Genomic DNA, 23296 nt, shown 5'->3' on the forward strand with positions numbered 1-23296 from the left:
ATCATCAACTTTTATCTGAAGTTTGTGTTGATGATTTCGTTCATAGGATCGATGAAAGCTCCACGACCAGACTATCCGGCTCAAAGTACAAAACTCCATCAAAATCATCCACCTGAGCTACAAATCTTCTCCACTATCTCAAAAGCTAGGAACAAGTTTTCTTAGTACGATTGTAAACTACCGATTTCGTAGATTAATCAGTGTACATACTTTATATAGGAAAAGTTCCCATCAATCAAGAATAACGTAATGAGATTAATAGTATTGAAAAAAAAAACAAGAGATATTCATTTCAATGGTTAAGATCATGAGTCAGTTGAAGCTAAACCATCATGGAAAACCTGGAAGTACTGGACGGCCGTTTCGTCCTACTGTGGGACTCCTCAGCAGTGCGCCTCCACGCATTCATTTGTTAAATAAAGTGAGTACTTATGAGATTGAATATACGAATATTGTGAAATGAAATCTATAAGCATAGAGACAGAATTATTTAGAAATGAAATATTAATGTATGCCTTAGAAGATAAAATAAAATTGACTGACTAGAAATCAGATAAGAAGTGAGAATCAATAATTAGTGTCACAGAAATAAAACAATTGCACATCAAACATTTTTGAACGAGGTCACCATGGTAAGGCATGATTGATAACTGTTATAACGGTTGGTTTTACTTTGTTTACACACATGGGACGTTAATTTACCTTAGACGAATATCTACACTAGATTCCCTCCCAGTGTCCATTCTACAGGACTCCAACACAACTCAGATCAAGAACACGTGATTAGCCTGACTAAAATGTAAATATATCTCCACACCAAAACCCGACACAACCCAACAACAATGAACAATCAATGATAATAATTATATGGATAGGGGAATAGATAACTTACCTAACACCTGTCAGACTATCTACATGTTTGACTAAGTAGACAATCAATCATTATCGTTCTCGCCCATACATCAATAACTGAATGCTTTAGATTGCGTAAATTCTTTTTAGATCTTTTTGTAATACTTCAGTAAAATGTAGTAAGTTGGATGTTCTTGGTTGATTAATTATTTTGAAAGACTAATTTGTCCACATCATGACCACAGTCAGTAGTAGTACCTCTGTAAACGTCCTGTCCTTTTAGTCTAAGCTTCTGTGAAATGTTGCTCATATATGCAAACACTAACTCTTCATTCTGTTCGTCCAATGTATATGCTTTGGCACGTACATGTAAATTATTTCATACAATTAGAGATAGTATTAGTCAGAAATTTACAACCATGCCAATGAGCGATTCATTTGATACAACGAGATCATCCTGGCATCTGAATACGTCATTCTTATTATGACCTTCAATCCGAAATCAATTTTTTCAATTATTTCATCACCATTGGACTAACATTTTAGGAAGACAGGGTCATTCCCAACCATAGAATACTACTACTATTTCCTTCACATTCGTCCTTTCATACTTCGCCAAGAACGTTTAAAAATAACCATTATTACGAAAGCAATGTTCAACTTTAGTTCATTTCAGTTTCTTTTCATAAATAAAATAATTAATTACTTCTATACTATACAAATATGTATACCTATTCATTAAATGAGTTCAAGGTCAATTGAATTAACTTCAATTAAACAACTAACCAACCATAATTCAATTGATCTGACGTCTCATCAAATATATAATTGATCTTTTTTTTTTATTAAGCCTTTAATTTCTCTAACAGAAAAACAGACTTCATTAGTTGGTTATTATATTGAATGATTAACTGGTGTATTATATTGCCAACTGAATAATTAGAAAGTTGGACAATCAGGGTTTCAACTCACTGGTCTAAATTTGTCATGCTTAACTCGAGACCTAAAAAATTCCTTAGTTCATTCATATATGGGCCTTTTGAACAGTTAGCTTCGAATTAGGATATAACTACTAATCCGAGCTCTTTATTTTTCAGTGGCCTTATATCTGATGGATAAATATCATGAAAATTGAACAAATCTTTGAAAAGCACCCAAACGAATGGGAAGATGAACCTATCCAAGTTAGGAAAACATTGAAAACCCTGTGGCATTGGACAGTCGTCTCATTCCAGTATGAAACTTCTCTGCAGAACACACCACACGAGCTCAGGACCTTCGTTCTCAAGCATAGTCACAACCTCCGAACTACCTAGCCAGGATAGTCTAGCTTTAACCAATCCGTAACATTGTACGACCAACTCTCATTGTTTTCGGTTCCTGGCTGCGAGCTTGTGGATGATGCGCACTGCTGAAGAGTTCCGTAATAGAATGAGATGACCGCCAATTGCTTGCGTGTTTTCAATAATTGTCCATCTTAGATCAGTCCTCAATTCCAATGAAACCCCACCATTACCCGCGACACATGATGCCTTACTTGCAACAAAGCCACTAGATTGTTGTTCTAGTTCGAGACTCGCCATCATAAAAGAACCGGAACAGTCCACTGTCGATATAGGGAAGCCGTCCCTCCTATTTGTTCGCAATTAGTTACTTTCCGAAACACCAAACAAGCAGACTAGTGAATTCATTCTACAAATTGAAGTTCTGTCATGATTTGCTGTCCCTTGCCTTTGATGTGCAAGAGTAAGATGAAGCCATAACCCCGGTTATTGAAAACACTAATTAGAACCAAATTATTCAATACTGCACTGTCGTTATTCTGTTCTTTTCCCTGTAGTGAATTGTTAATTTCAAAATTTGTCCCTAACTGTCTACCGATGATCACTTTGGTTTAGTATTTACCTATCATCTCATTTTAATTCAATAAATAATGTAGATGGCAAGCAGGTTTTTGATCTTACACACATAAATTACGTCTAACAAGAAATATCACTACCACTACACACTGAGTATGAAGACGTAAACAGTATCACCAACCAGGAGCCCACATCCGTGTATGTAAAAAGTTTGATTCAGACTGAATGACTGTAGGTTTATTTGCTTAAGCTATCACCTTACAGTTTAACACAATCAATTACTGTTAGATGGGTTGACATATTTGGCAGGAAACCCTGTTAGAATTTTAGTAAATCTTACCTGTAATTCTGAGGATCTAATATTCTCTTTGTGAGATTAGAGAGCATATCACGAAACTTTACTACTCAGCCATTCAAATCATCATTGATTTCTCGTATATGATAAAGTTATGTTTGTCTAGCTTTTTCTAGTATAAATCGATGAGGTTGTAGTGTGGTCTTACAGTGGTCTTGGGTGCTGTTAGAGGTATGAGGGCTGTTATCACTTTCCGGTTGCCCACATCGTGGGAGGGTTCTTCTGGAGGTGCCTGAAAAGGAAATTGGATTAGAGGTGGTCTTAGTGACCTGAGTGTGACAGCAATGCCCAAGAAACATCTGCTTGAGGTCGGTCACACACGACCTGTTTTTGAGTAATCTTTGGGTTAATTCCGTACTTGTTGAGATCTTACCGCTGGAGACGGAAATCCGTGGGATAAGGCGGTGTGCATTTTTAGGGTCGACCTTTTCTAACCCCATCCCTCTTTGTGGGAAGGCAGCATCGCTGTCATGCTGGTTGTCTTAAGGAAACACCTTACTGCCGTCACACCTCTGTACAGTCAGCAGTACGACTTCGCCTTAAGACCTTAGGTATGGTGCTTTTAGTCTTACCGCTCTTCAACCGACCTGTCTGACATGGTAGGACCTTGAGGAACGGTTGTTCCGGCCAGTATAGCTCGGTTGCTTCATCACGATAGGCAAGCCCGACCACCACGTCAAGGTAGCAACAATGGTCGGGTACTGTGGTCACACTGATTAAAGGAATTAGATACAGCGCGCACTATGCTAACAAGTTAGATTCGAAGACACAGAACAACATTAATCAAAATGAAATCAAAAAATATCTTTAAAAATTCTCATGTGCATGTGTTCGTTTATTTTTTGTTGCCAATATGTCCTATGGAAACAAAATTTGAGTTAATGCAAGTACAAATGTGTAAAACTTTTGACAAGAAAAATAAATTATTCGCAATAAAAATAACCTTAGTTGTTATTATCTTTGTTTTCAATGTCTGAACAGTAGTATTAGTAGTATGTATGTAAAAAAAAAAGAGGAAAAATAAATCCTTTACAAATTCAAAACAAAACTAACTAGAACAAAAGATCCCATAATTGAAAACATCAATGGATGGCTAAATAGACAATTAAAATGAGCAATAGAAAAAATAATAATTACCGAACAAACAGAAAAGGAATGTTAGTGAATGATTATGATTTTGTATATAAAATATCATAGATCATTTTAACAACCAATAACTGCTTGATGAAATAAGCAGATTAGAAGGAAGTTTCCTGTGAAAAACTAGAATGAGAACGAGAAAAAAACAAAAGTGATCAATGTCAAAATTGTCTATAGAAAAATAAAAACGAGCATAAATGAAGTTCAATGTACAATCTTTTAATACGAATAATTATGATAACGATGAGGTGCTATGTTTTATAGTGTAGGAGTAGGTTAGAAGAAAGGTAGAGGCGGCCAGACCAAAACATGGCACAAGTCCATGAAGTCACTGACAAGTGCACTGAGTCATGTTGGTAGGTGTAGACTACTTAGTTGGGGACCGCGAGATGATAGCAACCGATGGTTAAAGACCTTGAATGACATGACTCAAAATCGTTTGCAATGGCGCAAGTGCATCAACTCTTTGTGCTCTCCCACATTCTAATCTTCTGAATTCTTCATGTCCCTTGTTTTCTTCCCAGATTTATTTCACTGTATTATACTCCTTGAATAACATCTTCAAGCCTCAATGTTTCTGATTGCTGCTTATACTCTTACTACCTCTACCACTACGGAATTTGAGTCGACAACTGCATCTCTGTGCTAATGTGCTATGGCAACTCGAACTGATGTACGTACGTACGAAGGTCTACGTTGTTACTGACTGACTGATAACATAGTACAAGTGAACCGATAACAACGTGTTTAACTCAAGGTCTATGGGTTGTATCGTCTAAAACTATGTAGCCATAAATTAAATTTATAGGATGAGCCTTAAACCAAGAAGTGTACGTCTTCTAGTACTCACCAAACGACTTCATCAACTGATGCTACAACTTTGTTTGATCACACCCCAGTTTTATCCAAACATAGGTCACAACTAGATTGACTGGTGAAAATCCAAAAGATTATCGATCGGTTTACTATCCTTACATAACGGCCTATGTGTAACACAGAAAATGCTCACTCATTTGTTCTATTATGCGTGAGAAATCCCGATATAGTATACCTCAAAAGGTTATACTTCGCAAAAACATAATAGTAATACAGAGTTAACTGCACTAAATATGGGCTTAAATTGCAAAGACATCAAACAAACTTTATGTATCACTCCAAAATTACAGTGGGATACAGTAATTCAAAAACGTTCATAAGGCTTAAAAGTTAGTCGGTTATAGACATCGTAACACCTGGTATATATATTGGTTTGAGTTGCCACATTAAATCGATACGACATGGGATTATCAAGAAAAATTTAAGAGTAATTAGTGGAAGTAGTAACAGTATCAGTGGGACAGGAAATAAGAACAACGATAACAATGTGGTGGTCCAACAATACCACCATCACTCACATATTATCAATATACGGAGTTTATATGCATAAATATACACAATTCAATTGTATTTATACATATTGTTGCGTGAATCCACTGGACGTCGTTTAACTCGGGATAGATCAGGTGATAAATTACAATTCATTGACATGGAAAACACTTTGTAATTGATTACCTAAATTAACGAAATAGATAACAACAAGAAACAATGACTGAACATGCCAAATTTCTTTAATTATTACTATATTAATGTGATTTTGTTTAACTGCTCTCCATAGTTGAGGTTAGATCGAAAAATTCTTCAATGTTCAATGAGTGATTCACAAGCCGTACATTGGATTTCAAGTTTTAATATTTACTATAATTGTGCTATTTATCTAGCAAGTAGGCTGTACTACATTTGACATTTTTCAAACAGATAGTCGCAAATAACTTTCGTTGTTTGAAATAAAATGTTTGATGAAAATTACACTCTGATATATTACAATAATCAACCACTAAACAAATGAAAAACTGACGCAAAATTACTAGGTACAATATACTTGATGAAAGCTTAAAAACATTGAGGATAACCTCAGACCATGGCGGTTGGAAATGGAGTTGTCGTTCTTCAGTTTTTTTATATGATTATACTTTCATACCATTGATAGTATTTATATCAATACGATTAAAACTACTATTTAGACAATAGCCTTCATCTATTAAGTTACAGCCCGAAAATGCCCTCGTACAGCCGAGAATGGAGAGAGTCCGCTCCCCCTCTCGAAATGCTTTCACATGATCACGCGTATACAGCCAACGCCAGGGAAGTCCTACTCATTGCCTTCTCATGACGCGGGTGTTGTTTGCGAAACTGATAGAACAAAAAGCGAATGTCCATCGCTCTAGCCGGGTTGGTGGACACGGAGAGTTCATCAAAATTATTGAACTAGTATATGAAAAAAAGGTAGACATATAAAACAGAATAAGGTTATGTTTAAGACTAATAGATTAAAATTGAGTGTGAAATCCGTGCAAAATAGAAAGTCTCCATGAAAAGGCGACCAATACACTGAACAAGGTAGGGATGTTGTATAGTAGGATTGCAAATCGTGTTGTTCAAGTTGTATGAACACATTGAAAAAGAGGATTAATAAGTTTTCAAAAAATTATTGTATGGCGTATTTTACTATTACATAATAAAAAACTAAATCTATCCTGACAAGCATAAGGTAGAATTAGATGGTGGTTGGAGGTAGTCAACAGGAAACCCTGGATTTCGTGCTAACTCGTCAGGTGTACCTGTAATCTTGAGGGAACTGGTGCTCATTCGATCTCGTGTCAAGCTTCACAGTCAGAGACGTTGCCACTGAGCTATCCGAGCCGCGATAGCATTCGATCTGCACTAATAAGGACTAGACAAGCATGATATTGATCACCACCCAGTGATCAATCAATTGTGATTGAATCTCAGTCCTACAGGAGGTCAGTCGCGGCTCGGATAGCTCAGTGGTAACGTCTCTGACTGTGGAGCTGGGTGACACGAGATCGAATCCGCCAGGGAGCACCAGTTCCCTCAAGATTACAGGTACACCTTGGTGACGAGTGCCAAGTAGCACGAAACCTGGGTTCAGGGTTTCCTGTTGACTACCTCCAACCAACATCTAATCTCAATACATAGTGCCCGCAGTGTCGAGTCACCTACACTGGTGGCCACATTGCAACATGATCGATAGCATTCGATCTGCACTAATAAGGACTAGACAAGCATGACATTGATCACCACCCAGTGATCAATCAATTGTGATAAGGTAGGAATGTTCAAGTCAAGTGGAACTCTAACATAAAAAACTAAATTGTCTTAAAAATAGTAAGAGAATTCTCCCTATCTATTACCACGTATCCGGTTAGATACGTTAGAATCATTCATTATGGTACAGATGCATTGAATTTTTGTCTTCCTTTAGATCTTAACATTTCGAAATTCTTATACACATTTTTTATTCCATTGATTCATACTTTATTCTCGAACCATATATTAGATGCTTGATGTTTTTCTATTACTACTAATACTGTTACTACTTCTGCTAGTCTGAGATTCGCTCCGACAATTTTATTTCTGAGTATTAATCAAATGTGAAAACTTGAACCTATGTACACACGTCCCATGTTCTACGTTGCGTATGGCTGAGCGACTTACGAATCAGAAGTATCGTAACACGAATCACTGATAACCAATAAGATATCCTACAGTTCCAAACTTTTAGACATAAACACATGAAAAATCTATAACTATTCATAAGATCAGTAGAAATAAGAAATACTTTCTCATTCACCAGGATTCTTCGTACCCATGTTGTCGCATCATAGGATTGAGCTGTGCAGTTCAGGTTGTAACTACCCTATATGATAACAAGTTCTCTTGCAAAACCAAACACTTGACACACTAATTATCTTGCGGTTGATTATTAACGTGTTTGGGCAACTAACGGTTGATTTATCTATGTTCGTCACTAAAACAACTAGTCAAATAATTACACTATTATTTGTCTCAGTATCTTTCCAGGTATCTTTCGTCCAACTTCAAGTTCATTTGATTACCATACAAATATTCCTGGATTTGTATAAAATAACCATGTACGTAAACTTCTATTCGGATATTTGTTTTGCATGACTATTCCTCATTCACATACAGGCACACACCCAGAAGTGTATAGCTTAAAGCTGAGATCATAAGTATGTAAATAGATCACTCCAAAATTCTATTTATTAACTTCAGTCTGTGGACACCTGTGCACAGTCCTATGATGCCTGCTACTGACTGACAGTTGTTAATTGTTGAATATTCTCGAAGTAATTAGTACAGTGTTTTAACGTAAAGTTAAAAAATTATGATCGTAATAACAATCACATAAAATAATTTACATATCAATGAATTAATCCAGAAAACTGTGAACTCACTTCATCAAAAAATCGATTTAATAGAAGATCTTGTGGACTTCCGGGACTTATACTAGTGACTGAATTACAATTCTTTAAAATATAAAAGTGAAAATAAGGGCTGCAAGTTAATTTAACAGAATAGACAATAGAAAAGCAGAATCTTTCTGATGAAAAACAGTACTTTAATAAAATACTATGAATACTTGGAAGCCTTATTTGCCACATGTATTTGGTGATACACTTTTCAGCTGCAGAAAGGAGCTAAAACAATAACTGATACTATCGAGTAAACTAGATTATTGAACTTATCTTGTATATAAATAGGTCAACGTCCAGCGGTCCATTACTAACAATTCAGTTACACATGTGCAACCAGTAGCTAACTAAAACCGATATCGTGAGTGTCTGAGGTTCGTAGGTCCTGGTAAATATGCAGTATTTTACGAATAAGAAGAGGAGAAAGTAGTTCAGGGGTCAGTCTTACTTTTTTATCCTTTAGTTATTCTTACGCATTCAGAATCGTTAGTTAAGGATTAGTCTAAGATCCATTTCACCAAGTCTTATAAAATAACAAGCGTAAGCCGTGTCCTTGTCTCGCACTTGTTCAATGTGGACTGGTGATACCACACATCATACTATATCACAAGCAAAAAGGCTATGGCATACAGATGAATATTCTATACACAACAGGTAGGATAATTCACTTTATTTGGTAATTTCTAACACTTCTGGATGTTAGTTATGTCCATAACTAACCAACCAAATAGTTACTTAAACGTCCACCACGTCGATCTGATCTGATGTGTCAGTAGATTATTCCTGTTACATATAACCTGCCAATTGAAGGACGTTGTTATCCTGTTATATTAGTGTGACTCATGATTTTAATTCATTTCGATCACACGCAATACTGATCGGTAAGTTCATGCGTCCCACTTAATAACTATAATTCCTCTAATTATTGTACTAATCAAATTTTTATTTTTACGTTTAGAAACAGATAAGATTTAAAGTCAAGTTGTCCTTGTTCTGACTATAACTTTCACATATACTCTCGGGTCGCCATTATCGCGTTTATAGTTCTAGCAGAATATCTGTAGGACTAATTCAATCCCACACTGGCTTCTCATTGTCTCCCATCACACTAGTATGTTTGAAAAGTTTCTGATCTTGACTATCTCATAATAACGTAAGTTATGAGAACCAACCATGTGAAAATGTCGACACCAAACACAGAAAAAATCCAAGTGGACAATTAGTATGAGGATAGAATTTGAGATGAGAATAAAAAAATATTCGAACAAATATTTCTCATATTGGTTTTTTGCATTGGTACTTTTTTCCCTCTAGGTGTTTGAGTTCCCACGTCAATGTAGTGTAGCTGCTGTAGAATGTAGGCTCTAACCCTTTAGTTCGCTTATCACTAACAACGTGAAGCGTGGTATAGATGTGCTCGGTTCAAGTTACTAACTACATGAGCACGAAGAGACAATATTAATAGGATCGGTAGCAAGGAAATCGAAATAACATACCAGTTATGTTAAAAAGGAGTAAGCATTGATGACATTGTTTGAAACAACAGAGTGAAAAGATTTGAATGAAGGAATACTGGAATTGAAGATAGAGAGGAAGATTAAGATTGAATGCGACTGCACCACTGCGAACAATTATGAATCATATGACGTAAAGTATTTAACCACGGATCACGGTTACCTCGCAGATCCGAATTAACTAGCCTGCTTATATCAAGATGGCTCGGACAAACAGTCAATAACTTGTAGGTTAGAATCTCACTCTTACGCAAACTAAGCTAAAATTTTTGTAACCCAATTTATATGACCTTAGGTCATATATTTATAGGATAGATGTTATGTCAGTGGTCGCCACACACACAAACAATAAAAGCCAAGTGTTTACAAGCATTACCTTGATTACTTGACCACAAGTTATTACCTAAAAATACTTCATCTAAAATAACCTAACCATTTAAATTTTTTAAGTCATACACTTCCCTAAATTCCAACACCCAGATGTTGGATATATATATATATATACATAAACTTACTAGTAGAATTTCTGAAAATCCATGTTCTGTGGCGAAATTCCATGTTTTGTCTTTTGTTGGTGAAGTCAACAATGACGATGAAAGTTTTTGACTATCACTTAAATCAATATATACACTTTGTTGCGTTGATGATGACAACGATTGTGGCATTGAACTTGTTGGTTCGCGATCATCACCAACACTGCCATTTGCATAATTATTACGATATGTTAAGTTCCATGATGTTGACGATGACGATAATGACGTTGTTGTTGATGGTGTAGTATTTCCAAAAAACTGCACAGACGATATACATGATCTGGGCGTCATTGGAACACATGGATGATAATTACCAGCTGATGGTAATTCATTTTGGATATATGGTGACGTAGATAGATTAAAACGTGATGTGAATTTATTCACAGACCGTCGACTATGTGAACTGAGTAAATCGAATTTTGTACCAATAACAAGAATAGGTGGATAGACCGTGTTAGTTATATAGCTTATATTATGCTGATTATTGTTACTTGTTTGTGATTCCGATGACGATGTGAAAGACCGACTGACCAAAGTTTCTGTATTTAAGATAGGCAGAAGAGTGGTCATTTGACTTGTTATATTTGCTTTTAGATTACCATATTTTTCACTACTTACACCGCCACAATAACTACTAGTAGTAGTAATAGGAGCAGTGATACCATCTGCAGCCGCTGTTACTCCTCCAATATCTATCTCCGGTCTATATTAGAAGAAATCAGGTTCATACAACAGAAATTATAACTAGTAAAGGATATTACAAACGTTAGATTAGTATGAGTACTACCGAATGAATAAAGGGAGACTTTAAAACAGACTAGTTTGTCGAGAAAAATTTATGTATACAATTTTTAGTCGTTATCCAACGGATTATATTAGGTTCACTTCATTTCATTATACAATTTTAGAGGTTAATAGTGGCTAGGAATACAGGCTAGATAGTTCTCATCAGTTAAGCTACCTAACAAACACTTTTGGATGTTCACGTACCAGGTTGTTCATACCGAAAAAGCTATGCATCTATTTCTGTGATTACAATAGATGAAATGAAGTGAACCTAATATAATCCGTTGGATAACGACTAAAAATTGTATACATAAATTTTTCTCGACAAACTAGTCTGTTTTAAAGTCTTCTTTTATTCACCTATTGTAATCACAGAAAGCCCACAAATGCCTAGGTACGGCCGAGAGTGGGGAGAGTCCGCTCTCCCTCTCGAAATGCTCTCACACGGCCACGTGCATACAATCACTGCCAGAGAAGTCCTACTCATTGCCTTCTGATGGCGGGGGTCAGTCAGTCAGTAACAACGTAGACCTTCGTACGTACGTACATCAGTTCGAGTTGCCATAGCACATTAGCACAGAGATGCAGTTGTCGACTCAAATTCCGTAGTGGTAGAGGTAGTAAGAGTATAAGCAGCAATCAGAAACATTAAGGCTTGAAGATGTTATTCAAGGAGTATAATACAGTGAAATAAATTTGGAAAGAGGAAAAAAGAGACATGAATTCAGAAGATTAGAATTCGGCAGAACACAAAGAGTGGATGCACTTGCGCCATTGCAAACGATTTTGAGCCATTTCATTCAGGGTCTCTAACCATCGGTTGCTATCATCTCGCGGTCCCCAACTAAGTAGTCTACACCTACCAACATGACTCAGTCCACTTGTCAGTGACCTCATGGACTTGTGCCATGTTTTGGTCTGGCCGCCCCTAGCTTTCTTCCAACCTACTCCTACACCATAAAACATCGCACTTCGGGGCAGTCAGTTGTTGGGCACACGTAACACGTGTTCCAGCCATCTCAACTGACGAAGTTTCACTACTTCATCAATTGATTTGCCATCCCTACCTAGTACCCGTGGTGGAGGTGTTGTTTACGACATTTAGAGGAGGAAAAGTGAATGTCTGACGCTTTAACGGGTTTGGTGGACATGGAGAGTCCACCCAAGGGAGTTGGAAAACCCTGATTCCAAACCAATGGTGCATATGGGCTCCAGTATCCTGCGGGAACAAATGGCGTATGAACCAATCATTGGTCACCGGCTACCATGGGACTGCATCTCCTCACGATGCTCCACTGCCTTGTGGGTTAGGCCTTTAGGTCTAAGGCTTGGGATGTGGCCCCCTAAGAGAACCACCTGCTTCAGTCTGAGCACCCGGACAGTATCCCAGCCCTCACACAAATCGAATGATCTATGTGGCGTATATCTATCTGGTGCCTCCTTGTATCAATGTTTATGTGTTTAAATAAATAAATAATCACAGAAAATCAGAATATAGTTTGAGTAGAGAACCTTTTTGTCAGTTAACCACTATGTAAATATATATGTAGACCTTTATAATTCACGAATAGGTGGGTAAACAATTTGCAAGGCTTACCTCTTTAAAACTGGTTTCCCCAATACATCAGATAACCATTTTCTTAAATTCAATTGTGATTTCTTATTTGTACAATCGTAGACTAATATTAGTCCGTGTAAATTTTGATAGAAGATCGAACGAGTATTCTCATGACTGTTTGATCCGCCAATGTCCCATAATTCAATGAAATATGGATGTTCTTTTTCAGGATCACTATTGTATACATGAATCTAATTTAACAAAAACAATGTAAGTGATAAAACAATTAACTGAAAATTCGACAACTTTTATATCCACACTACAACCAATTGTATACGAAGGATGAAGAAGAGTTTGTCCATTGCATATCAAGTGTACCAAAGCTGTTTTGCCAACACCTTTTTAGAAAAAAATTATTACAAATTGTATGTACTGGTTTAAAAAATGATTAATTAATCTACTTACCGGAATCGCCTCCTACGACAACTTTGGCTTTTTTAAACTCCATGAGAACAAATCTAGGGATAAAATTTTAAAAATACGAACTACAGGAGAATTTACCACGGCCAGTTCCACCGAGGTTTTCCATCTATGAGCATTGTGATATTTGAAGGGTTTGGAAGCTGCTATCTAGAATTTTTCGAGAATGAAGCCAGTCTGTGCAAAAAACGGAAAATTTCACTGTTACTCATGAATACAATCTTGAATATGTTTATTACTCTCCATAGAATCAAACAGAGTGAAGTAGAGTCACTGAAATACCACTGACCGTTGTCGAAATATTCATCAGCCTAAACCGTTTGTACTGTAGCGGTAAATAAATCCCCAAAATAAATAGCTCTAAGTTTTCGACATTGGGTGCTTACCATATGTTTTAGTGGACTCATCTAGCTGAAGGCGCTCGGTCAGTACGTTGGAAGACCGATAGATAGGTGCTGAACTATTACCCAAAGACCATCAAGCTCGAGGACGAATCCATGGAAATGAAGCAGGCAGCAGTCTGTCATTTCTCTGTATCCTATCGCTCTAAGGTTATTTCTAAACTACAATAATAAACAGAATACTAGGCTAAAACAGTCTGTAACTGAACATGTTTGACACGCATGCTAGCCACGTGAACAAAACTTTGCAGATCAACATCCCAATTAACACTAATATCTCACTATCTGAAATATGTGCCGTCCACTTAATTTTACTGCACCTCAGTGAAGCCTAAGACCAGTCGAACGTTACCAGTTTTCCAAAATTACTCAGCTTTTTGAGCTTTGTCAAGGTCACTCCAATAAACAACAACCGTAACGAATCTAGCCACTTAGCCGCAAGAGTCCTACATTATTCGATAGCTATTTGAGAGTATATATATTTTAATTTTAAGCAAATCCGTTTGTTATGAGGCATTTCAGTTACTAGACCCAAAGGTCATAACGTTACCAGCCTGACGAATGGTCTGAAACCGTAAAACTAGAATACAGAGTATTGGAAAGTAGACAGCCAAAAGTAAAACATAAGTCAACTCATAAAATAAATAAATATATCTGCAAACAAACGGAGATAACGAAAGGGAAGTGAGTTGAATAGCCTATTGATCATAATAATAACAACCATAGCATTCACTGATAAACCATTTAACATTTGGCAAAAAGGTGATCTGAGTTAGTAAGCAACTTTTTCCGTTCAGTTAAACTCCAAATCAGTTGCATCAGGATCTGTGACCTCCTAAAAGCTGAGCCATGAGGACTAAAATGGATCGTGTTCAAGTTGATTATTCCTTATAGTTTCAGCTGTACGTAGAATACCGTAACATTTACCACAAATCAAAAACTGACATATCATATCGGGATTACCTTCGCTTTGTTCTACAGGAATGTGTTTTAGGATTGATTGTGTAGTTTCATTTACTAAGTCAAGCCCACATGGGTTATCTTAACTTTCGGACAAACCAGCTCATTCATACTTCTTAGTTCATACTTTGGCCCTGCCAACTAGTTGCCTATTAAACTTTGCCGTTTTTGTATGAGTGTATATGTGTGTATTTATTACCCTATTCATTGTGTATGTTGCTCTGTTTGTCTGACCATAAATATTGAACTACGGTTGATCAAATTGAGTTGGCTTACTCGCGTTTTTCATTTTGCCTCGCTTTTCAGCCTCTTATTTCGAGCGTCTGTCTTGATAAACAAATGCTTGAAATAAATTCCTTTAACGCAACCTGCATTTGGCTTCTTATTACTACCGTCACACAAAAGGGGTTAGCCTGGGTAATATACGGAGTTAGATAGAAGTCTAGTGGTAATTAAATCCTCAAAATAAATCGTTCTGCAAGTCTTTGACATTGCTGCTGATCACATTAATTTTACTGAACACACCTAACTAAAGGCGCCCGGTCACTCGTCAACATCAGTTTACGAGTGAGTACGTGTGCTACTCATCCCTTGCAACTGTAAGCGAGCTCCTCTACATATTGCTAGCTTTCCGAAAATATCTTCGAACCCCCTCGCTTCTGACTTGACTGGGTTGGTATGCTCAAATCATAATGATGTAAATTGTAATAGCGTTGCCAGACTCCGAATACTTGTGGTGTCCTAAGAAGATTTATGTTCCTAGCATCTTCATACGATCTAACTGTGGCCAGATACCAAGCATCAAAAAAAGGTAAGTCCAACTCCGAACTAAATACAACCTGCAAAACTACATAGACGACGAACAATCCGAACTCTATGCACCTAGTGAATGAACTAAGTAGTTGACTTAGTCAACGAACTTCTCAAACAACTCAACCTTCACTCCGATGTCATCTGAGAGGCTAGTTAATCAGAGATATGGAAAAGCTCAAATCGTGTCATCTTGCTGATAATTTGTACTTGAGTCAACTCTGTCTAGCAGATCATTCCATTATGACTGTAATAATTATTATTCTCGTTATCACGCTGGTGTCCTATTATCACTCGACATAGATTATTATTTCTGATCGTATCGACATTAAATTGGTATGTTTTCGCAATGATATCACTTACTCATCGAATTATTATATTATGAACATTGCATTTACGTTAAGACATTTGCAGCTCATTGGGTTGTTTTATTATTCCAGGTTTAGGTGAATTGGTTTCATTTTTTCTTGTCATTTAGTCTCATTTTATTATTCTGATGTCATTTTTGTGTTATCATTTCACATACACATTTTTCATTTCGATATCGTCTCCTGTTATGTCTGTGGATGCACTTAATTCTAACCACCCTTTTATAAGATCGTTCTCCATTATGTTCTGAATCATCCATCAAAGCAAAAGCACTATGAGACTAATTATTCATTATCATCCCTTTTCTTAGCTATAAGGTTATCACATTTTGTAAACTTCGGTCTTATTTACCGGCCGCTCGCACATCAAACAACCTGCTGTGAAAATTGGCTGTCTGGTAACATGATCATGCACACAAATCGGCAGTCTGAGGTGTCGAGAGAGCCTCCTGTACGCTGATAACGACATGGTTGCATCTGCCCAAACTCTGCCAAAGGTTTGCAAATCTATTACAGATATACGTTTGGGGTAATATTCACAGTAGTTAGAACCTATGCTCTCGATATGCAATCAGTGTTCACTCGCGGCAATTGTATTAGGCAGTCATCGTTTTCTACTTTTTGAACGACAGTCTAAACCTAAATTCCAATTAAAAACGTTCGACCATTTTTTAATCGATGATACATGCACGAATCAAACACTCGACGCTGCATTGTCAGCAGATCGGTAACGAATATGTTCATCTTATCTATTTGTCCACATATATAACTGCATGCTGCATCGTTCATTACCGACTGACATTACTTAACTAATGCGACTAATATTCTGTTCTCATCTCACTGTAAATTAGAACACAGTTCAAAGTAAATCTCTCAAAGATGCATTCTCTTTCATTACATTCTAATCGATTTCACTCGTCTATCACAAAAAATCATATTTAATAATATTTTCAACATGCCTTAGTATGGTTTCTCAACAAATAGGGTCTGACGCAACTCTCTCCGACGACGCAAACCACTTTCAGACTTACAACCAAAAGTGAATACGATTCCGAGTATCTCGTCTCCACCGTCACTAGTCTGTTCTTTTCGTCACTCTACTAATGCAGATTCAACAACAAATCAATGCATCTAGTTATAATACTAACGACAACGTATAGTGACTCTCCATCCTCTGATCATTATCAGCAGCAGAACAACAATCAGTATCATCCATCAACTCAGTTATTGTTTTACAGCTTGGTTATTCTTATCCTACAAACGGAAACTCCATGTCATGGTAATGCACAACCATTAAATACTAATCCACTCCATGTACTTTACTGACGCTTATCAGAATATGTTCATACTTCGCTATTCCTTCCGCACGACAGATCAGTTTTCGCTGTATTCTACCTTACTTATTTCCAGGATTTATTCACCTGTCATACTCTCAAACGATTAGTCACTTTTGCGCAGTATTTCGAGACGCTTAAAAGAACGGACTACTTTATCACCCAGACATTTAAGGCATAAATACATGTTAATTTTCCGTAAGCTTATTAATTTGACCACATTCACGTGCTAACACTATCTTAGTCCGCGTCTATACGACTTCCATACACTTTTTGTCCGCATAAGTGCGACGCTTCCGTAATACGCTCTCACTGCTGGCAGTGCGTTGGAGGAGATTAACAATTGTTAAAGCCATATTTGAAAAACATTTTCATCGCCATCTGTATAGCATACGAAACATACTTGGGTGACTCTTATTGAATTATATCGAAAAACAAACTCTATGATCACTTTAAACGGTTCCAATTTAATAAAGTCATATCAAAAATATACAAAATTCCTCGGACGGTGCAGCGCGTGTTATACATTCAAAACTTTTTGTGGTGTTCGAATTAACTAATGATTCTATTGTACTTGTTGAATGCTCGATTTTGAATTCCAAATACAATACATTCGTTTGTGCTTGTGTCGTAGTTCTTGATTCAATTGCGTTAATTCTGGGATTCCTAGTTCATACGATAATTCAAATTCCTTTCAAATATTATACTTTTTCTAGCAAAAATTAACATTCTAAACAGAAAAAGAGAATGTTGGTAAGCAAGAGTTCGATACCTGAGAATCAATAAAAATATTCTCAACAAGATGGAATCAGGTATGTTCGCAAGTTTTTCAGTAACCTTTCGAAGTATGCGGTCAAACGTAAACAACCTTCGGCTGAGCCGCGATTTAACCTTGGGCTTGATCGAACACGGCATGACTGTCAATGGTCCAGCAACAAGCAACAATAAAACCAATTAATAAGAGCAAAACCTCAAACCGTTGTCAAAAAATTAAAGCCCAGACATGGAAGGTTGAGGAACATAAAGTGTGGTTAAAAGAGACCTGAATAAAGGTCAGAATTCAAGACAGGGAAAAGGGACAAATGAATGACAATACTATTCAATAAAACACTGTAGAGGTGCCTTCAGTGTGTTCTATCCGCTACAATGACTATGTGGTGTTCGAGCAGCCTCTTTTATTGATATTCATTAGCTATTAAAAAATATACGCTCTTTCAGTTCCACTCCAAATCAATTTCTTTATGACCGCCTTATTAAAAGCTGTTCCCGAATTCGCTTAACACCTCATCTGAAGAAATTGAGCCTAGCCCCCATGACTCAACACGTATATAACAGTGGCGCAAAGAATAATCTGAATAGCTATCCAAAAGGATTTATTAAACACTATTGTCTTTTTTGTTTCCTTCAACATGTTATTGTTTGCTATAGAAATCTTAGGCTGAATAACACAACCTGCAACTTCTGAGTAATTTTGTACTTTTATATGACTTTTTTAAATTGTAACCGTTTAAATTGATCAAAGAGTTTGTTTTTCGATATAATTCAATGAGAGTCACCCAAGTGTGTTTTGTATGCTGTACGGAAGAATATACTTTGGCCGTTCCGTTCAATCCAAAATACCGCTTATTTTTCAGTGGTAAACTAAAACTAAAAAGACACGCGTTTAGGATAACATATAAGCGATCTGCTACCTAAATGAGTGAAGAAATTTTAACTGTTTGAATCATAATGATTGTACTTTCTGATGGGTTCACCAAAATGAAGCTAGATGACTACGACACATCTATGGGAACTACGATGGATTACTTAGTCGTTGATCACCGATCACCCCCTATTACTAACCAAATCATTTTTGGCTTTCATTTTTCAAGTGTAATCTAGCAAAAGTTATGACTCATTGTGTTAATTCCAAGATGGACTAGCATGGATTCCGTATAGCCCAGTTAAGTCCTAGAAACCCATCGTTCTCTGCAGATAAGCTTGAAGTGCTATGTACAGGTTGAAAATTGCTCTTATCATAAATATTACAAATATGAATTATACAAAGTACCTAAATACCACCAAGACATACGCTCGAAAGAAAGTGTCGAATATTTCAGTCTCGGGAAATAAAAACGAATTACGATTCCAAAAGTCTATGGGGATTATATACCTATGTAGTGTCATTGGACTCTACCGCACGAACTTTGAGGCCGAGAATATGATTACTGTAAAGATTTGTGTTCAACAATTCACACGAAGAAAAGGTTAATATTGGAGGACGCAATGACATTCATTCATTCAACTAGATGGTGTGGCTCAGCCTCGCAGACGTGGTCATCCTGTAAACACAATTATGCCGGGATCGGATCTGGTGTGTAACGTGGACGCGATGCCACTTTGAAGACTGCTCAGTATATCTGAAGGAATAAACTGATATTCACTTTTATAGACTATATTTATTTAAAATGCATACTGTGAACCTATAAATGTTGTAATTTGTAGATCATGCCTGCACTTGCTGACATATATTATTATTATTGTCTTTACTCGCACTAAAAATATAATTGTATGTTAAGCCTTAATGTGTTCTTTAGAAATCCCAAACATCATATCACTGATTGCTATGATACGACGGGTTAGAATTACCAATTATGTGACTTCCACGCAAGATCTCATAGATTAGATAGTCACGTTATGATTAATGGACAATTTTAGGATAAGGTCTATTATTATTGCAGTACTAATAACGAACTAGACTATATATCTACACAAAAAGCGTTTGCATGTTACTTTAATTTGTAGCGTGGAGTTGAGTCGAAATTGACTATGAACACCGCTACAGAGAAACACGTGTCAAGTAAGTCAGAAGGCGAAAGTTGAACGTAACCAAATAAATCCACAAAATCCCCGAGAAGCCAAATATCAGAAGGCAGTTAATGGACCAAGTCGAGATATATTTGCTGGCGATCTCGTGGTATCGAAAGGATACCGAGATCGTGCCAGGATACAAGCTTGGTTACAGAACGTAACCGAATGCGCGCGAAGTCACAATCAAGGTGTGTGAATAATGGACGCTTTTTAGCACAGTTAAACAAAATCACATTAAAACAAACACTGGTACAGTTGGCTATAATAATAATTGTTTTTATTAAACCAGTCGTGTTCTCGTGATAAATGTGAGTCACTACAAATTCAATCAATCCGAGTACCAACAACCTGAAACCAAAACAAATCTGCTAGTCTCTCAATTCAGAAAGTAACGAAAAAAATTGTCACAGTTTACTGAACACCTCCGATAAGGTTGATGATGTCACAGGTATTCAGTGTTTGACAACGCTTCTACCAGTAACACCTTCTAATATATTTCGTTCCCACCAAGAGAAATCAAAAGACAGAGTCGAGGAGATCGGAAGAGTATATTTGGCGATGACCAATATATCGGAATTCTCTGATCTAATCTGGCTAGCGATTGCGGTTGATGTTGAGCACGGCGTTACCACACGTGATCTGGTGCGGATGCCTGACCGAGCGCCTTCAGCTAGATGAGTCCACTAAAACATATGGTCAGCATCCAATGTCGAAAACTTAATGCTATTTATTTTGGGGATTTGTTTACCGCTACAGATCACTCCCCCCCCTAGTGGGGCAGTGACGACCCTAAGACGTGGCCAGCCAGAAGTTTAAACCCAACGAGTTTGTCGTTGGTAAACACTCTTCTGATAGCTTACTAAATTTAGCAGCGTCTGGTCGTCTTTCCTTACTATATGGGACGGAGGTACAACATAGTAAAAAAGAAAATGTACAATGAAAATTTCGGATCCTCATAAACGTCATCGTTCTTTTCCAGCCGTCCTGGAAAAGAAAAAAGAAAATGTAAGTGCATGTCGAAATACACTCGTATGTGCGTAAAAGCACAATGTCGGCGGAAAAAAATGGAAAATAAACTCATGAACACGTAATAGCATTAAAAAAATTGTTTTTTTTGTTTTGTTTTTTTTAAATAGAAAGAAAAATATATAAGCATATTAAAATTGTTTTTTTTTAAAAATAATATAAAATGTCGAGAAGTGCCTTACGTGCAATAGTCGTTTAAATGTTCTGGAAATCTCACCCTTCTTCCAGAACGCGTCGTTTTAAGTTTATTTTCGGATACTGTCGAAGTATCATCGTGTGTGTTGGTTGTCGGATGAGGTATTGTAAGTGTCGGAGTCGTGTCGTTCGATTGTACCGAAGGAAAATCGACGTGGATAGGATTTCCTTCTAAATACGCTGCTTTTAAGCGATCGATGCTGATGCTATCGTTTGTTCCGTTCTTATCGACTATATAGTACTTAGATTCACGTTGAAGAACTTTGAAGGGTCCTTCGTATGCTGATTCGAATGGTCGTCGATGCGAGTCTCGACGAATGAAAACGTGTGTACTATATCGTAAGCCAGGTTGAACGAAAACATCAGTTGATTGAGGTCGAGTGAAAGCAGGTTTAACTGAACGCATTGCGTTTGTAAGCCTGTTCGTGTAGGAGGTTAGATCCATGTTCATTGAAGAGGATGAAGGATCCACGAATTCTCCTGGAAGTCGAAGTGTCGTTCCATAAACGAGTTGAGACGCAGTGTATCCAATGTCAGCTTTCACTGCATTGCGGATACCTAGTAAGACGAGTGGAAGAGCGTCGGTCCACTGTGAAACGTTTGCTGCTGATAGCGAAGCTTTCAGTTGTCGGTGAAAACGTTCTACCAACCCGTTTGCTTGTGGATGGTAGGCGGTCGTTCGGAAGCGAGTGATTCCTAAAAGTGTGGTCAGACGACGGAAAAGATCAGATTCAAACTGACGTCCGCGGTCTGTAGTGATGGTTGAAGGGCAACCGAAGTTTGCTACCCATCGTTCGACGAAGGTGCGGGCCACTGTTTCAGCAGTGATGTCCTTAATAGGTACTGCTTCTGGCCATCGAGTGAAACGGTCAACGCAGGTTAAGAGATAAGAGTATCCATTTGAATCTGGTAAAGGTCCTACCAAATCCAGATGAACATGGTCGAAACGGGCATCGGGAGTTTTAAACGAGCCTAAGGGACATTTATTGTGTCTGATAACCTTAGATTTTTGGCAGCTTACACAGGAGCGTGCCCACTCCCTCACGTCTTTATTCATTCCAGGCCAGCAAAACCTTTCTGCTATAAGCTTGATGGTTGCACGAACACCTGGATGCGAAAGTTTGTGCAATGTGTTGAAGACATTGCGTCGATAATGTTTCGGCACGATTGGGCGATCCCTACCTGTAGATGTGTCACAAAGTAAGGTTTCTTTACCTGTTCCCATCTGTTTGATGCGTAGTTTAAGTGTTGTGGACGATAACTCGTGCTGAAGATCACTGTCTTCTTTTGAAGCTCGGCGAGTTTAAGAAGGTCGATTCCTTGGAAACTGTTCAAGGAAGTTATACGAGATAAAGCGTCTGCAACTACATTGTTTGCTCCAGAGATGTGTTGAATATCTGAAGTAAACTGCGAAATGTAGTCCAGTTGTCGAGACTCACGAGGAGAGTACTTGTCAGAAGGAGAGCTTAACGAGAAAGTGAGCGGTTTATGGTCCGTGAAAAGAGTGAATTCACGACCTTCGATGTAGTGTTGGAAATGCCGTACAGCACAATACATAGCTAGGAGTTCCCTACCGAATGTGCTGTACCTCGATTCGGTGTCTAGCAACCTTCTAGAGAAAAATGCCAAGGGTTGCCAGGAGTTGTTAACCCATTGTTGTAAGACTCCTCCGATTGCTGAGTCGGATGCGTCTACTGCGATGCTAATGGGTGCTCGGGTGTCCTGATGTGCGAGCATTGTTGCTTTAGCAATCAGTTCCTTAACTGTGGAGAATGCTTTTCGTGCGGTGTCGTCCAAATTAATGGATTTCGCATTTCCACGAAGTTGGTCGGTCAGAGGTTTCATAAGTAATGCGCATTTGGGTATGAAACGTCTATAGAAACTTACCAGGCCGTTGAACGTGCGTAATTGCTTGACGGTGGTCGGTTCTGGGTAATCCAG

At 37.5% G+C, this 23296-nt stretch overlaps 1 protein-coding gene across 2 annotated transcripts; it reads right to left on the reverse strand.

The window, feature by feature from the left end:
* Positions 1–3606: 3606 nt before the first annotated feature.
* Positions 3607–14212, reverse strand: ASCC3_1 (activating signal cointegrator 1 complex subunit). Of its 2 annotated transcripts, XM_051217445.1 has the most exons (10): positions 13798–14212; positions 13651–13736; positions 13493–13612; positions 13397–13449; positions 13238–13363; positions 12971–13182; positions 10570–11290; positions 8523–8594; positions 5601–5757; positions 3607–4329 (listed from the first exon to the last, which is right to left on the reverse strand). In XM_051217445.1, exons 7-9 carry the CDS (start codon positions 11155–11157, stop codon positions 5644–5646), a joined length of 774 nt encoding a protein of 257 aa, XP_051064846.1. In that variant the 5' UTR covers positions 11158–11290; positions 12971–13182; positions 13238–13363; positions 13397–13449; positions 13493–13612; positions 13651–13736; positions 13798–14212; the 3' UTR covers positions 3607–4329; positions 5601–5643. The 2 variants fall into 2 exon arrangements, with proteins under 2 accessions (XP_051064846.1, XP_051064845.1); XM_051217444.1 differs by having other exon boundaries at positions 13238–13329; positions 13493–14212.
* Positions 14213–23296: the final 9084 nt, after the last annotated feature.

Source organism: Schistosoma haematobium, chromosome 5, assembly GCF_000699445.3.
Source record: "Schistosoma haematobium chromosome 5, whole genome shotgun sequence".
In the NCBI taxonomy this organism is placed as follows: domain Eukaryota; kingdom Metazoa; phylum Platyhelminthes; class Trematoda; order Strigeidida; family Schistosomatidae; genus Schistosoma; species Schistosoma haematobium.

What these genes read in the sequence shown, in the direction of transcription:
- ASCC3_1 (XM_051217444.1), bottom strand. Translation starts at nt 13,439, where the DNA reads ATGGAGTTTAAAAAAGCCAAAGTTGTCGTAGGAGGCGATTCCG. An exon ending in GGGAAACCAGTTTTAAAGAG is followed by an intron (nt 11,291 to 12,970) that starts GTAAGCCTTGCA and finishes CTTCTAATATAG; the next exon opens with ACCGGAGATAGATATTGGAG. An exon ending in TAAATCGATTTTTTGATGAA is followed by an intron (nt 5,758 to 8,522) that starts GTGAGTTCACAG and finishes TCGTTAATTTAG; the next exon opens with GTAATCAATTACAAAGTGTT.